The sequence below is a fragment of the Typopeltis vanoorti genome, chromosome 21, assembly GCF_054136105.1.
Source record: "Typopeltis vanoorti isolate ZY-2024b chromosome 21, IOZ_Tvanoo_1.0, whole genome shotgun sequence".
NCBI lineage: Eukaryota > Metazoa > Arthropoda > Arachnida > Uropygi > Thelyphonidae > Typopeltis > Typopeltis vanoorti.
In genome coordinates, this window is record NC_143569.1 from 101,277,292 (window position 1) to 101,291,924 (window position 14,633).

General features: G+C 36.3%; 1 protein-coding gene across 1 annotated transcript in view; it reads right to left on the reverse strand.

The window, feature by feature from the left end:
* Positions 1-1,560: 1,560 nt before the first annotated feature.
* Positions 1,561-14,633, reverse strand: part of LOC150095153 (PP2C-like domain-containing protein CG9801) — a 151,653-nt gene continuing 138,580 nt past the window's right edge. Inside the window, exon 6 of the mRNA XM_090411210.1 lies at positions 1,561-2,213. Within this exon, the coding sequence (XP_090267336.1) occupies positions 1,561-2,213 (653 nt within the window). The remainder of the gene's footprint in view (positions 2,214-14,633) is intronic.

The window sequence follows — 14,633 nt, forward strand, 5'->3', positions numbered from 1 at the left end:
TACTGTATGCATCTGCAGAATTCCATTTTTAAATGATAAAATAAAAATTGGAAATTACTTTAAGAGAAGTAATTTTCTATAGATTAAATAAGTCAAAAGTTTTTTTGAATTTGTTATCAGTCAGAGCAATGCATTTCAATATTTTTCTAATACTTATAAAAGTAATGAAATCTTTGCTAAATATACACTATTATGTATGTAATAATTAAATCAAATAAGACATGTGACTAATATGTATGTTACTGTGCAAGGTATTTTTAAACTTTAAACAATGAATGATAAGAACATATTTAGGAGGGGGGGGGGAAAGAAAATCATCAAATTCCCCTTTTCTTCAAATTTTATAGCATTCACAGACTGCTTTCAAAAAATAACCATTTTCTTATAAAAATAATGATTTCTATTAAATTCCTACCTTGATTACCATATAGAATATCACATTTCTGCTACATATTGTTCTGGAGGGAATACAAAGGAAACTGAAATTATTTAAAGCATATTTCTGCTCATGGATAACATCATTTGCTTATTTGTTTTTCATATGCAAAAGACATTTCAAATCTTAAGGTTAAGAATGGAAGGTAGGAAAGATAAGTTATTCAGTTAATTAAAATATGATAAATCATATTTTAATTAATTCACTAGACATTAAAAAAATCTGTTAACTAAGATGATATTATACTGGAAATATATTCTATATTTATAACCAGAACATTTTTTTAAACAGGCAATTTGCCAGAAGATATAAAATATATTTCTACAGGAAATGTCACTAATAAGGCTTTTAACTATATTATGGTCATTAATAAATACTGTACTGCCTGCACTATACATATTTTTTTACAGCTCAATCTACAAAGAAGAAATGAAGATTGCTTGCCTAAGTTATAAATATTTACCAAAAGACAAGATGCAGTGAAATAGTTATGTGAAATTTCAATTACTTTGTCAAGATAAGTGCTTCTTTTGATATTTCTAGTTAATTATCTGATACTTCTATAAGATTTTAAATAATTATACTTGGAAAAAAATGCATACAAAACAAGGAGATCAACTATATATATAGCATAAATTTTAGAAAAGGGCATAAGCAAAACTGATAATTCAAGTTCACTTTCAATGTGTTTATATTAACTCTGTCCTATACTTCAACTTATAAAATTTCATATTAGATTCCATAGCAAACTGGACAAATGTTAAAAATATATATTCATAAAAAAAATTCTAAAAGAATTTATGAATGAAATAATTAAGAGTTTTCTGTATAAATATTCAGCAACAACTATTTACAGCAAAACAGAACAAATGTCCATTCTGAAATATTTTCAACAACTAAAAAAAGAAATAGAAAACTTATAATACATTATGTATTATCTAAGAAAAGCAAAAAAAAAAAAGAAAAAGAAAAAGTGTTCCCTGCAAATCCAAACTTGGACAAGTGTCCTATGCTATAATACAAAACTATGTACTGTATATATACAATAATTGTTTGGCTATTGACAATATTTAACTTTCCTCATCGAGGTATGTTCAGTACTAATGTATATTCAATACTGAGAACTATAACAATCCAACTTGATATGCAACAATTGATGCATGATCAAGTTTGCCAGGTACCATGGATAACTTCTCTCCAACTTTTTTTCGCCTCATTCTCTGTCCCATTTGGTTAATATCTAAGTCTCCTTCTTTGTACAAGTCTGGATCCTCTAAGATGCGCCGTTTTGCTACTGTTAATTTCACAGCAAAATCAATCATTTGATCACATAACTGCTGTGCAGTTTGGCATGGTCCATCACCTTCATTTACACCATATGTGAGAAGGTCTTCCATACGAAGTAATGTAAGTTCATGCCTTTGATGAGCTTCTACAACTGGCAAACTAGGATCAAATGCAATGCAATCCTTGTCATTATTTTGTCCATTTAATTGTTTTATGATATCCTGACTTCTATCGCTATTTCCTGGTACTGCTCCTTCGTTACCTGTTCCAGCTTTTGGATGTTTCTGCATTTTCTTTGGAATTGCAAACTTCCCAACAACAGGATCAAAATTATCAGAAATTCCATCACTTGTTAAGAAAACAATATCACCTACATCAACTTCGGTCATAGAAACAGTCAAATTATTCAGTTCTGGATTCTGGCCATCTACTGGACCTAATGCTCCTAATGCATCCCGCATATCTCTCATAGTATAAATATCATGTGATCCTAAAAAGAAAAAGAGTTAAGGATTAAAAAAGATAATATTTTCCATTATTATTTTAATGAACAGAGCTGCTATAAAGTATAATACAAAAGAGAGTATGAAAGCTATGCCTCCAATTTTTTTATTTTTATTTATTTATTTTTAATATGAGCATAGTAGACGGCATTACACTTCACTGAGTGGACAACAGTAGATGCAGCCTCTAGTTCCACCACAGCGAGTTGTGCTGTAATTGGTCACATGATTGCAGCCCACAAGTAGTTCAAAATGGCAGCTGTTATAGATGCATGCATGCATGAAGCAAAGAATTAGTGACACCAAATTCCTTGTGGCAGAAAATGAGCCTGATGAAAATTCTTACATACTGAAAACACGTACATCAAGACAATACTGCTGATATGAGTACAGTCTGGTGCTTGATCAAACATTTGAAGAGTTATGAAATCAAGGTCAGAGATAAGCTATGAAGCAGAGAGCTAGCAATGGTAGTGAAGATTGACAAGGGTCACACTAATGCTCTGATCTAGGAGGGCTATTGCATAATAATTCTAACTGTGCAGCACAATCAATATCAGAAAATCTGACCCCCATGAAAGACCTCAGCTATAACAAGGTTTGCACACCGTTGGTCACATTTTTATGACCAATGCAAAGCCAGGAAGTTATTTGTATAGAATTCCTCTAGCACTACTAGAATGAGGAAGAAAGCTGCTCCAGACAAAGGTGATGAAATATGGGTTCACCATTATGACTGTGAAATGGAGGTAGTTGATGGAATGGCATCTCAACTCACTATGTAAGAGGAAATTCAAAACACACCCTTCCATGGACAAAGTCAGGAAACCATGATCTGGGGCAAAGATGGGTCCATGCTTGTGGACTTTTTTTTTTTTTTTGAAGAGACATCACAATTAATTCAGAATAGTATATGGAACACTGCAGAAATCAATTGGGAGGGGGGGGGAATCACATCCACAGAGTCAGGCCCACCAGAAATATAAGTCTTTCCTCCTCCACAATAATGCTCAATCTCACACCAGTTGGTGCAAGGGATGCAAAATGCAAATGGCTGGAGTGGTCTTCCCCATTCTGCCCACAGCCTGAATCTGGCACTCTGACCACTTGTTTGGCCCTCTGAAAGTTGAACTCCGAGGATGCTATTTTGCAGAAGACAAAGAGCTCCAATGAGATTGGCAACGAGTCTCGCTCAGCAATGGCAAAAGGTGTACAGAGAATAACAGACTTTGTTGAAAAATGATCGCAAAAGACGGGGGATTAATCCACATAAAAGCCACTGTTAAATAAATTATATCATCTGAAAAAAAACGGAAGGCATTACTTTCATACCACCTCATAAATAAAACCGATTTAAATCAAAGCACATATAAACTTCAAGCTCTAGAAGTAAATTACATCTGAAGGATAACACATAAATAACAAATGAATAAAGAAGGCAAGGCTCTTTAATTCTTAAATGGTTATTTAAGAAATTCAAAATTTCAAATATTGGTACAAACTTAAAAAAAAAGTACATGTCTAATAACAATACCGTGCTTGCAAAGAGCTTATGGGACATAATTTAAAACAAAAGTAACATTTTTAATAATTGAAAGAACAAAATAACACTACTTTTATTATTAAAGTTCATTCCTGTATATATTTTGGCTATGTTAGAAATGCTCTAACTGAGCTCCATAAATATTTAAATATTCTTGACCCTTGTAAAGAAATGACAATTCAACATATTGGGTTGTCATACAGACTGCAAGAAAATAAGTAAATTTCACATTTAATGTGTGGCAATGTTATCTAATTTGTAGGCTGAGTGTTACTGTAAGATATTTGAGTGTGGAATGCAGTATTACTTCAAATTCATTGTTAATGCCCCAATACAATATAGTGGTAAAAAGTAGATTATTACGTAGGTCAATGTGAAAAACAAGTGAATGGAATAGATTTTTCAAAAATAGTGAGGAGCGTTAATGTAGTATGTGTGCATGGAAAGATGTTGCAGATGTTTCCATGGAGAGGCTGAAGGAGCGAGTGTGGGTATGTGGGAAGTGTGAATATTCTGATGGACCACGAGGTTTGTTTAAATATGAGTAGAGAATGTGGCACTGCAACTGAAACATTAGATTGAGTTGGATTAAGTAGTGATACCAAGGAAAAGAGTTTGAATGTCATTAAAGTGTGTGAAAAAGTTGAAAAACAAAGTGCAATTAGTGATAAGATAGCAACAAGGGTTGAAGGCAAACAAGCTTGTGAGACTGATGTTAAGATAGCGAGAGTTAATGATAGCAAAAAAATGACGTAAGATTTTGAAAGCTGAGTTGGTGAAGATGAGGCCAGAGATGAAGATGCAGAGTGAACTGAAGAGAATTGTTGATATTTGTGGAAGAGTGAAGAAGATGGGAATGAACTGTTTAGAGATGTTGAGCAGCAGCTGCACGTGTTCCAACAAGTTTAGTACTAAGTGGGGGAATTATTGATGCCATTTTGGATGAACATTTTCCATGGAAATATTTGTATAAAACACATAGTGTGGAGACTGATAATCTGTGTGAAAGTGGAGGAATGAGTTGGTAAGAGATGGGTCATTAATAAGTCTGACTGCTCTCCTCTTATTGAGTAGAGCATTTTGAGGGAGCTTTTGAGGGCCTCATATGTGGGAGCAGTATTTGATGGTTGGGCAGATTTGTATAAGGTTAACAGCTGTTCAGGGGTGAAGTAACGTCTTGAGCAAAAGAGAAATCCTAGTGTTTTAGAAGCAGAGGATGCAATGGTTATTATGTGTTTATGCCAGGAGAGGCCTGATCAGGGTAATTCCAAAAAGAGAAATCTCAAATTGTCTGGAAATTTTGATGTTGTCAAAAATAATACTGGGAGAAAATGGTTCTTTTTTTATGAGAAATGAGACAGTACTGGGTTTTGGGTTTTATTTGCATTGAAATTGACTAGGTTATCTGAAACCCATTGGAGGATGGCTTGGAGGTCGGAATTGCAGGCAGTGGTGGTTGCTGTTTTCTGTAGATTGAGGTGAGTTGTGTGGAGTAAGGTTTATCAAAAGAAAGGGAGGAGTGCAATGTGCTGTTTTCTGCAAAACTATGTATTGGGTTGGAGGTAAGCTGAAGTATGTCATTGATATATAGTAGGAAGAGGGTTAGTGAGAGGACAGAACCTTGAGGAACTCTGACATTAGTTGAATGGTGAGAGGATAAGGAGCCATCTACCAACACACACACACACACACACACACACACACACACACACACACACACACACACACACACACACACACACACACACACACACACACACACACACACAGTGTGCATACAGACAGAAATCTGGCAATTCAACTACAGAGGTCTTGAGATAGACCAAACAATGGCAGCTTGCTTAGTAAGCCCTTGTGCCAGATCCGATCAAACGCCTTGGAGATATCAAGTCCAACCACTTGAGATTCACCAAACTTCTCCATGGCACTTGTCCAGAGATGGGTGACACATGTTAGCAGATCTCCTGTTGATCGGCAGGGGCGGATTCAATACTGGCAATCGTTTATTAGAGGGTAGCTTCAAGTAGTGTAGGAGTTGGGAATTGATGATTTTTTTTCAATTACTTTAAAGAGGACTGAGGTGAGAAAGATGAGGCAGTAATTGGAAGGCAGTGACTTGTCGCCTTCTTGGGAATGGATTGAATATAGGCCAATTTCCAAGCTGTGGGATAGATACCAATGGAGTAAGACAGTATATGTAAGCGACATAGGACAGGAGACAGTTCTGGTGTGCAAACCTTCAGGACAATTGGAGGAATGCCATCAGGGCCAGAAGACATTTTTTGTGTCTAATTTGAACAGTATTTTACTGATCTCTTTCTGGCAAAAAGATATAGTGGGCATTGTATATTGGGCATCTGGAATAGTTGGGGGAATTTGCCATTGTTAATTATATGTGCATTGGAAGCAAAGTGTGAGGTCAGGAGATTGGCCTTTTCTGTAGGTGATGATGCAATGGAGCCATCAGGGTATGATAGAGGTGGGAATGGTGTTGGGCAGAAGTTACGACCGATTGCTTTCGCGAGGGATCAAAAAAGATCGGCTACCATTTGGACAGGCTGCTAATTTCCTTCTTTTTGCTCTTTCAAAAAACTCTGTTAAAAGCATTGATTATTTTTTTTTGCATTTATTTTGGGCTTGGGTATAAGCCCAAAATAAGGAGGATGGGGTTTTTGATTTGAGCCAGTATGGAATGTTTGGTTTTTCATTTGTACAGCCTTGGTGCATCTTTTGGAAAACCAGGGTTTAGTAAGGGAATGGCAGGTCAGAGTACTATGGGGAATGTATGATTCCATGCCAGTGAGGATTTACTTTAGTTATGAGTTCGGTGTATGTTTGGGTTGGAAGTCAGAAACAATAGTCTAACCATGGGAACGAGGTATAGAAGTTGCAGAGGCTGTCCCACTTGGCACTATTATAATGCCAAACTACTCTTGTATGGGAGTGGCTGTGTAAGCGTTGTTGCATGGGAGATGAGATGAGCACTAGGCTGTGGTCAGATTTGCCTAGCAGGTATTCTGGTTGGCATCTGAATGTTGTGTAAGGTATCATTAGGATGGCAAATGTTTCAGCATATCTGCCTGCAAAATCTGTACAGCTGAGAAGGAAAGCCAGATGGTGTTGTGGACATTAAAATCTCCTAGGAGGATGATTTTGCTGTTAGGAAAGTTGGACTAGAGAAAGTCAATTTTTAAAGAGAGGAAATTAAAGAGCTCAGAGTGGTTGGTTGCATTAGTGGAGCAATAGAGACAGCATATGAATTTGACTGACTTGGGTAGGGATATTTTCATCCAAAGAAGGTCAAAGTTGGCGATTCTAGGCTGGGTGCTCTCTGGCAAGATATGTCAGAGCAGATGTATGCACCGATGCCACCCTTGGGTCAAAAGGAGTTAAAGAGCGTGTAGGTTGGAAGGTGAATATGCTGGAGGGAGGTGAGATTTGAGTTTCTGCCGGAAAGAGTAGGTGGGATTTGGTAGACTGTAGGTGGTAGTGGACACTATTAAGGTTGGAGTTTAGGCCACTGATGTTGATGAAGTGGATTTGTAGGGTTTTGTGAGTCATATGTTTGACCACATATGACCTTTGCCTCATCTCATCACTGTGATGGGAAAGGTAGTCAGTGTGCTGCTCAAGTATAACAGTGATGAGATGAGGCAAAGAGCAAGGAATATTATTATTATTACATGACATCTCCAAGGTGTCTGACTCATCAAGGGAGGGCACCTACTGTACAACTGTCTCCACTACTTAATCCAACTGCAGCAAACGGCCACTACCATCATCATCTATACCAATGCCATCTAGTGCCCACCACTAGTATTTTTGTCTGTAAATTGCATGTATTTCCAAGGCTAATTTGTCTGTACGCGGGATGAAAAACCTAAGTTTTGTGGAGATAAAAACCTTGCTACCTCCATACAAGATTAGCTAACTCACCTTCGATTGAAAAAACTATTTAAAGATTCCTCTTGTCATGACGAGGATTGAACTTAGGCCTTTTCCAATCAAAGGTCACAATGTACCATCGTTATTCCAATTGTGCTATGGAGGCACTAACAATGAATGACATGTTAGTAGAAATGCATTAAGAGAAAGGAGAGCAGTTTGTTAATGTGTGGAATGATCCTTGAAGGACAAACTGTATAAGAGTGATGGACTGCATTTTAATGGTTTTGGTGCATGTCATTTGGAGAGACTGCTGGAAGTGAGAGTAAGGAGTGAAGAGAATGAATCTGAGCAAGTAAGAAGCAATGTGAAAGATCAGGAGAATAAGTAAGGAAGCAGGGATTGAAGGGGTGCTTAAGAATGGATAAGTGGGTAGCATGAGTGTAGAGAATGAGAAAACAAGTGAATGGAATGGATTTTTCAAAAATGGTAAAGCACTGTGAATATAGTATGTGTGCATGGGAAGATGTTGCAGATATTCACATGGAGAGACTGAAGAAGGAGTGAGTGTAGGTATATGGGAAGTGTGATATTCTGATGGACCATAAGGCTTGTTTAAATATGAGTAGAGAATATGGCATTGTAACTGAAACAGTAGTTGAAGATTATACAAATGTTTAGAAACTGTGTGGAAGTGATAGCAAGGAAAAGAGTTTGAACATCATTAAAGTGTGCGATAATGATGTTGAAAAACAAAGAAAAACAAAAAGATGTTGCAAGACAAACAGGTCTTGCAACATCTTTTTACTCAAGATAGACAGGGGAACACAACATGACAAAGGTTGATGCTCAAAGAGGAAGTGAATATGTGTAGACAAGAAGGGAATGGGATGGCCTGGGCCATAGGGAGAGCAGTTAGATTTGAAGAAAGTTCTGGGATGGGTAAGGAGAAATAGAAATGGCTCGAGGAAGGTATAGAGAAGTCACATCTAATAAGTTGTATCAGTGAAACTTGTTATAGATCCAGGAATGAGCTGTTACATTTTGTATATGAATGCTAGAAATATTAGAAACAAGGGAAACGAAACGATTGCATTGATTGAGTGTGTTCACCCAAAAATTGCAAGAGGAAGTGAGACATGGTTGGATGAAAATGACATCCTGACAGAAATAGAGATTGAAGGTATGATATTTTTTGTAAAGATAGAAAGGATAAAAAGGGAATTGGAGTGCTATTGATAACAGAAAGAGTTATGTCCATACAAGGTAGAGATGCAAGGAGGAAATAGTGGTAGTGGTTTTGAGGCAACAGTGTGAGATAGAGAAGAATAGAATGAAATACTTTGTTGGATGTTGCTATAGACCTGGTAATGTGAAGGGCAGTGACCAGGAAATGCATAAGCAAATTAGCCAAGCAAATGGGAAAAGGTAATCATTATGGGTGATTTTAATTAAGGCAACATAAATTGGGATGACAAGATAGCAACTGGAAGTAAAGAAATTGAATTTCTTGAATTTTTGAGGGACAGTTGCCTCAGGCTATATGTAACAGAGGGCACACAAGGAGTGAGAGGCTTGGATTTGATCATCTCCTGAGAGGATGTTATTATAAATGAGGTGTCAAATCTCCCTCCAGTTGATGTGAGTGACCATGAAGTAATTACCTGGGTGGGTTGCCAGCCATGTGAGGACTTCTGTGAGGAAAGAGTATATGTGAAACTACATGGCTGGTGATTATGAGAAGCTCAGGAGACAGCTTGCAGCTATAGCATGAAATGAGGAATTGAATGGAAAAGGGATCAATGATGCTTGAGTGCTATCATAATATCATAATTGAATGGAAAAGGGATCAATGATGCTTGAGTGCTATCATAATATTATAATGCTTAAGAACTATCTAGTAGAAGTGATGTCTAAATGTATTCCATGGGTCAGAAGGTTAAATAAGGTAGGTGTGAAATAGATGAATGAAGAGATTAAGCATGCAATAAAGAGAAAGAAGGCATTAGGGAGGCAACATAAGATGAGTGGTAATAATCATTCCCATGAGGAGTACTGAGAACAGGAAAGGATGACGACTCAGTTGGTAAAGGTAGCAAAAGTGCAGTATGAGCAGCAGTTAGTCAAAAAAAAAAAAAAAAACCTAATGGACTAGCTCACAAAAACCAACTCAAGTCATTCTACAGCTACCCAGGAGCTGGAACTGAGGGACCACTCACTCATTATTGTAAAATGTAACATAAAACATAAAAGAACAAAATAAAGAGCAAGGAAAAAGAAGACTATAGAAAGCAAGGTACAGTATCGAAGACCATGAAACAAGATTAAGGAAGACTGTAAAAAAGCAAAGGAGAACTGGATAGAAGAAATATGCAAAGAAGTTGAATATAAATTAAAAAATAGAAGGAGCTGATAAGGCATATCAAATAATACTGTGTGTACACCTGCAATCCCAAAATAAAAAGTTAAGTAGTATGAGTCAAAAAAGGAAAATTACTGGTAACAAAGATAGCAGAGAGAGAGAGAGATGGAAAGAATATCTTTGTCTTATATAATGGAGAAAATATGAATAGTGAAATTACTGAACCAGAATATGAAGTTGAAAAAGAAAGCCTGACACACACACACACTGGATGAAGAAATTAAAACAGCAATTAATGAATTATCTAACTAGAAAACTTTATGAATAGAAGAAATACCTGTGGAAATCTTTAAAAAAATCTGGGAGATGCAACACAAGTAGCCTTATTTAAAGTGATTACGTTAATATATCAAAAGGAACAGGAAGTATATGATTTCTATGACAGTTTAATGGTAACAATGCCCAAGAAATGGCATGCAGACTGTAAAAATTATTGAACTAATATAGGTATTATTTCTGGAAAAATTCCATGTTACTCCTCCCAGAAAATATTATTTTTATGACTATTTAGCCTATTTTTGTTTAGGAGTGCCCCTTTTTATAATGTAAATTTACTGATGTTTTATATAGAGATATATGAAGAGTATATAGGATTAATAATTCGGACACACCTTTGTAGGATGTTGCTGGATGTTGTCTTCGGAGCTCGTGGGGGAAGCGGAGGCTATGTCATGTTGGCTTGGTGTTTCTGTCTTTGATTTATCTGTGTTGTTTCCTACTGGTCGGAGTTGTGACCTAATTTTTATGTTATGGAGCTTCCAACTCTGAGATTATGTAGGGCTAGTGGATATTTATTGAGTTTTTGTCACATTTTAAGGCTATCATTTCTGATATTCAAAGCTAGGGCTATCCAACCTTAGGAAATCTGAGGGCTGCATTAGAAAAAAAAAATTATCCGAGGGCCACATCACAATGCGTATCTAGTAATTTGGTGAACAGCAACGACACAACCTCAAAAGCTGAACAAGAGAACAACCCTAATTGTGCACTAATCGAGCGCACGTTCCCCATGAGCGCTCAGAGCATGCACGTTGGAACAAAATAGTGTAAGAATGCTTCTTTGACGCATCTAATACAGTCATCCCTCGACTTACATCGGGGTCCATTCCAAAAGGAAGGATGTAAGTCAGTTCATAAGGCGATGCATTAAATCAGAGTTATAGGGGTTAGGGAATTAACAGTAGTAAGTATACTGTGATTTTAATTTTTAAACCTTATAAAACTGTACTGTGCATCACTACCACTATAAAACAGGAGAATAATCGAACAAATCTTCCTCCACAATCACATCTTCATTACCTTCCCTATGTGAAGAACCAGGCTACAGCTCTTCTGGTGTAACTTTTGTTTTTTGATGAAAATGTCCAATGTGCTTTGCTTATTCCTCTTCTTCTTTCCATCATAAATATGGTTATAGCAAGCAAACACATCATGTACTTTCCTTCGTACTAATAAGTAGCGTTCAACATTGGGATCCATGTTTCAACCATTTTGAGAACATTGCTAACTTCAGACACCATTTCTGCAAGCTTCACTGTGAATTGTTTAAATATCTCTTCTTGTTTCTCTTTTTCCTCTTCTGCAACACATTGTTCCTCCAGTTCAACCAGTTCTTCATTGGTCAACTCTTCACTTCATTATTTATTTTGAGATTCAGATTGTTTGCTAGGCCTGCTATTTCTTCACTCAATTTACAAAGGTCTTCATTTTTTTCAAAACTTCCAAAATCGTGCACAAACCTTTTTAACGTCTTTTTCCATATGCCACTCAAACATTGAGAGATCACTTCATTCCAAACTACAGCAATATTTTTAATAGCATGATAAATATTGAATGCTTTCCAGAATTGCATGAGAGTCTGGTCGTTTTCTTCATTAGCAGTATTGGCTTGAGAAAAAGTTCTACGTAGATAATAAACCTTAAACACTACTAGAACTCTCTGATCCATCAGTTGGATTAATGAAGTAGTGTTTGGAGGGAGAAACATGACCTTGAACTTGGTGAAGATCACTGCTATAAGATGTATGACCTGGAGCATTATCTAGAATTAATAAAATTCTAAATTCTACATTTTCTTTCATACAATAGCTTTCCATTTCAATCACATAACAGGTGATTAAGTCATCCGCAAACAATTTTTGATGGTAATGATTCTGCTAATGAACTGGAAGAGTATGCTTCCTAATGTTTTTGAAGGCTCATGGATTCTCACTGTGCCATATCACAAATCGTTTCAGTTTATATCCAGCCACATTACCTCCTAACAGAATCGTAACACGGTCTTTAAGAGATTTGAAACCAGGCATAGATTTTAGCTTTTTTGTGGATGAATTGTCCAGTAGTGTAATTTTTTTCTGAAACAAGGAGGTATCATCCACATTAAATATTTGCTGTGGCAAATAATTTTCCTCCATAATAATTTTATCCAATTTCTCCACAAACTCCTTAGCAGCTTTCTCATCAGAATGTGTGGATTCACCATATATTTTGACATTATGCAGTGCAAAATGCTGGTTAAATCTCATGAACCAAGAGAGAGAGAACCAGAAGAAGTGTTGAATTCATAGTCGTAATCGGGTCCTGCTTTCTCCTTCATCATGTTGAAGAGACAGTGCCTTAGCGGTTATGGACATAGTGCTAAGGGGTATGTGCTTTTGGTTCAGGTCCTCTATGCATGATGGAAGTAGCTTTTCCAATCACTGATAGGACCTTGTCGTTGATTCGTCACTATCGTCGATTTAATGGAAGCAGATCCTTTCACAGCCTTTACGATTTTATCTTTATTTTTCAAAATGGTTGTCACCATAGAATGAGACCATCTGAAGTCATGTGAGATCACACTGACTGCTTAACGGCTTTATGTTGCTTTAGAACTTGCAACTTTGTTTCAAGGTCAATTGCTCGCCTCTTATTTCTGTGATTCTTCACTAGATTTTTTAGTTGTGCATGTAGGGGTGATTTTGCACAAAATATCACGAAATAATTAACGATAAATACACAAATAACATATTTTTTAAACACAAAATCAACAAAGAAACTGCTGAAGTCAAGTGCTGACTGCTGAGGGAGGTTGCTGCTGAATGCTCTGTTGCCACTGCATTGTTGATAAATAAAAAACTTTTTCTTTACGCTCGCTTGTGTCTTGTTTGAAAGTATAGTCGAAAATGTTATTTATTCCCTTATGAGATCACAGACATATCTTCAAAAGGACATAACTCGAATGGACATAAGTCGAGAGATGACTGTATTTTAAAAACACGTGGGTATACAGTGATGTAAAACCACCAAATAAAATTATCAACATAGAGATTATCGATTAGTGATAGAATTAAGATATCTAATACGCATTTGATTCAAATTGTTATTTTATTTTTTCGCTTGTGAAAATCAAAACCCACAGGCAGGCCTCACAAAATCGCATGGGCAGTGCTTTGGCCAGCCCTGTTCTAAGCATTGTTTTGTTTTCTTGTATATCTATTATTATGGCCTTGTCGATTTGCAGGTTGAAGATGATGCAATGTCGAAACGGTTCACACCCCATTACTCCCACCCCTGATCTCATTCCATCATATCCTTCCCCTTCCTCCAAAATTTCTGTCCCCCCCCAAAAGTATTCTCTGCCCACCTTTAATAATATAAAAAACCCGGGTTTTTCAAAAGTTCACATATCCCTTGCCTCACCAATGATTCTCCCACATCTATGCACTCCCACATTTTCCGACCTCCCCCTTCCTTTCAATCATACTTCCTTCCTTTAACAGCAGATGAATGTATGTTGCCACATGCAGGGATGCCGCTGAATAACAAGACAGCCAGCAACATCCTACAAAGGTATATCCGAATTATTCCTCCAATATACTCTTAATATATCTGTCTATATAAAACATCAGTAATGCCCTAAAATTTGAGTAAAAAGTCAATGACATTATAAAAAGGGGAACACTCCTAAACAAAAAGAGACTAAATAGCCATAAAAATAATATTATTGAATGCTAAGTTTATTCAGTTATGCCTCAAAGATAATACTAAATATAGTGAAGCATAGAGAAAAAAAAAACTGAATGTTATTTAGATAAAGATCAGTTTGGATTCCAGAACAGTACTATTGCTAGTACTGTTCTGGAATCCAAATCTAGAAGCAATACTTGCCTTAAAAGCAATAATAGACTCAAGAACTGAAGTAAATAAAGCTACATACATTGCTTTTACAGATGCAGAAAAGGCATTGGATGATGTAAAATGGAACAAGCTTTTCAAATAATTAAGGAAAGTGGAACAGATCGAAGAGAAAGAAGACTAATTAAGAAACTGTATACTAGCCAGAAAATAAAGATATGAATATATGAAAATGAAGCAACTACTGAAGTTAAGAAAGGTATAAGACAAGGTTGCACATCATCACCTTTGCATTTCAACCTGCACAGAGAATGCAATGAAATTAATAAAAATGGAATAAACAGGGTAACCGTGGGTGGAATACAGATACAGATATATTTTGATGATATAGGTATCTGTATTGGTTGAGAATGAACAGGCTTTAAAACATTATCTAGAATA